At 37.5% G+C, this 2,916-nt stretch overlaps 1 protein-coding gene across 1 annotated transcript; it reads left to right on the forward strand.

Annotated features, from left to right (window-relative positions):
- The first annotated feature begins 1,391 nt into the window (after positions 1-1,391).
- On the forward strand, positions 1,392-2,537 carry LOC121873930 (protein ZBED8-like). Its single transcript, XM_042377809.1, has one exon. It carries the CDS (start codon positions 1,392-1,394, stop codon positions 2,535-2,537), a length of 1,146 nt encoding a protein of 381 aa, XP_042233743.1.
- The last annotated feature ends 379 nt before the right edge of the window (positions 2,538-2,916 follow it).

Consider the following 2,916-nt stretch of genomic DNA (forward strand, 5'->3'; position numbering starts at 1 on the left):
TACTGACCAGTACTATGGTTACATGATTTGCAGTGCCATCAAAACTGGGGTCATGCCTGATAGACTTGCTTACCTGCAGATAGGTCCAGTCTCACATTCTAGGTGGCTCACAACGGCTCTCAGGTTCTGCAGAATTTGGGTCGCTCATCATAAACTGAAAGGGAACCAGCTTCACAACCTGAGACTTATTGTCCAATTCATCGTGAGTGTCTACTTGCCAAATTGGTTCAACACCAAGGTCAAGTCATCGTTCTCCGAAGGTCCGAGGCATGTTCTCTTCCAGCTTGAGCTCCTGAGGAGTCAGCCAAGGAAGGTTGTTCAGATTGTGGAGCAGACTGTGAGGAGATCTTCCTAGTATGCTCATCCCGAGGCAGTTCTGCAGACAATGCTCTGCAGTAAGGATGAGGAGGAGAGAAGAGTGGCAGTCAAAAAGATCTTGGATATGAGACTTATGAGAGGATCTGGGCATGACGAATCAGTTGGTGACGATTCCTTCAGGGTCAGGAAGACTCCTGAAGTCAATCTAGGTGCCAAGACCCTCACTGATCTCATAGATCTGGATAACATCCAGGCTGGCAGTGAGCCCCCTCTTACCTGCAGCCTCACCAATGTTCAAGTCAGAGCTTTCCTGGACAACCCCATGCATGTCCCTGCCTGGCCCTCGCACACCCAGAGTATAGAGCAGTGATTCCCAACGTGGGGCCTACGCCCCACTGGGGGGCAATTCAATAATAATAGGGGGGCAACATGAAAAATATAGTAATATCAACATTATTTTTTATTTTACCCTATAAGGGTAAAAATTATAAATTTATAGGGTAAAATTGTAATTACAACCTAGCTGAGCACAACAGCTTGTGCAATCTAGTCAAGTGTTCCCCTATAATGTTATCGTGCATCTGGCACCAGCTATACGCGTGGCTTCTGACTTGTTTAACTTTGCAGTTCTTCATCTGCTGTCAAGGAAGAAGGTGAGTTTTAGTCAGCTGCTCAACGCTCCCACTGAAGCTAAAAAAACAGAGGAAACTAACTACAACCAAATTAAATGTGCACAATAAAGCATGGAAGCAGTATTGAATTAAACACAAATGCAAGTTTCATGTTGATATAGTTATCTGTCTCTGTTTTTTAGCTTCACTGAGAGGGCTGGTTAAAGTGCTTTTCATTATGATTATTGATCTTGTTATTCTCTGAAAATAATGTATAAAAATAATCATTCATTGATCTTGTCACAGTAACATTAATTTAAAACTGTGAATATAAAACTCAATATTTACTTGAAATGGCAACTGCATATTGACATTGTGCCTTGTATGTTACAGAAGTTAGATATTAAATTTATTTTCCTAAGTATATAAATATTTTATTTTCACTTTTCAGTTACCCCCATGATGCATAAAATGAACAGTGTGCACGCCAAAAAAAAAGTTCGCCAGTATTCAGATGAGTGCTTGCTGTTTGGGTTCATACCAGCGACTCATGATGAAAGGTTGCCTTTTTGTCTGTTATGCCACCAATGTTTGACTAATGAATCCATGAAGAGAGGTCGTCTCGAAAATCATTTGAAGGCAAAACACAGTATTCATGTTAATTCAAAACTGGAGGATTTTAAATCCCTAAAGGAGAAGTTTGAAAAAAGATCAACAATAAATTCATTGTTCTCTGCAAGAAGTGCAAGCAAGGATCGTGGTCTTGAGGCTAGTTATGAAATTTCTCTTCTCATAGCAAAATTTGGCAAAAATCATACAATAGGGGAGAATTTAATTAAGCCCGCAATATCAACTTTTCTGAAAGTAGTTCTTGAAAAAGATGACCAAGATCTCAAAAGCATGCCGCTCAGTAATAATACTGTTAGTAGCAGGATTGATGAAATGAGTTGTGATGTAGAAGTACAACTTGTTGAAAAATTAAAATATACAAATTTTTCAATCCAGTTGGACGAATCAACTGTAAGAGATAGTGAAGCTCTGTTAATGGCCTATGTAAGATATGTTGATAATGGAGAATTTATTGAGGATATGCTATTTTGCGAAGCATTAGAAACCACCACTATTGCAATTGATATAGATAAGAAATTAAAAACATATTTAGATTATAAGCAGATACCAATGGAGAACATTATATCTTGTGCTGCAGACGGTGCTCCAGTGATGATGGGCAAGAAAAATGGAGTCTTAAAATTATTGAAAGACGACAATCCCCAAATTTTGTTAGTGCATTGTGTTATTCATAGACAGAATTTAGTTTCCAAAAAAGTTTCCCCTGTTCTAAACGAGACATTGAATGCAGTTATAAAATGCATCAACACTATAAAAGCTAATGCCAAATGTGAGTGTCTTTTCAAACAATTTTGCAAGGATCAAAATGCAGACTATGTAAGATTATTACTTCATACTGATGTAAGGTGGTTATCAAATGGGAATTGCCTGAAAAGATTCATGGAATTATTTGATATTCTTAGTGAGTTCTTGGATGACAAACCTTATATGACTCTGTTACTGACAAGCACTTGTCAGTTATTTAGCAGATATATTTGAAAAACTCAATGTCTTAAATAAGGAGCTCCAAGGAACAAATATGACTCTTGTTAATTCAAAGGCCAAGATATTTGGCTTTATATCATTTCTGGAATTATCCCAAGAAAATATTTCTGTCAAAAAATTTGAACAATTTTATTGGCTGAATAAATGTGAGGTAACAGATGCTACTTGTCCTGTTATTGTGGAGCACTTAAAAATAATGGTAAGCGATTTCAACTTCAGATTTTCTGATTTGAAAGAAATTATTTATCCATCTTGGATGACTCAGCCATTGCTAGTGGATCTGTCAGATGTAACCATGGAGTATCAAGGAGAACTTTCAGAATTACAAAATGATGACTCGATTAAAGCCCTGTTCAAAATAAAAGGAACAATG

Source organism: Homarus americanus, unplaced genomic scaffold (assembly GCF_018991925.1).
Source record: "Homarus americanus isolate GMGI-L3 unplaced genomic scaffold, GMGI_Hamer_2.0 scaffold25827, whole genome shotgun sequence".
Lineage (NCBI taxonomy): Eukaryota > Metazoa > Arthropoda > Malacostraca > Decapoda > Nephropidae > Homarus > Homarus americanus.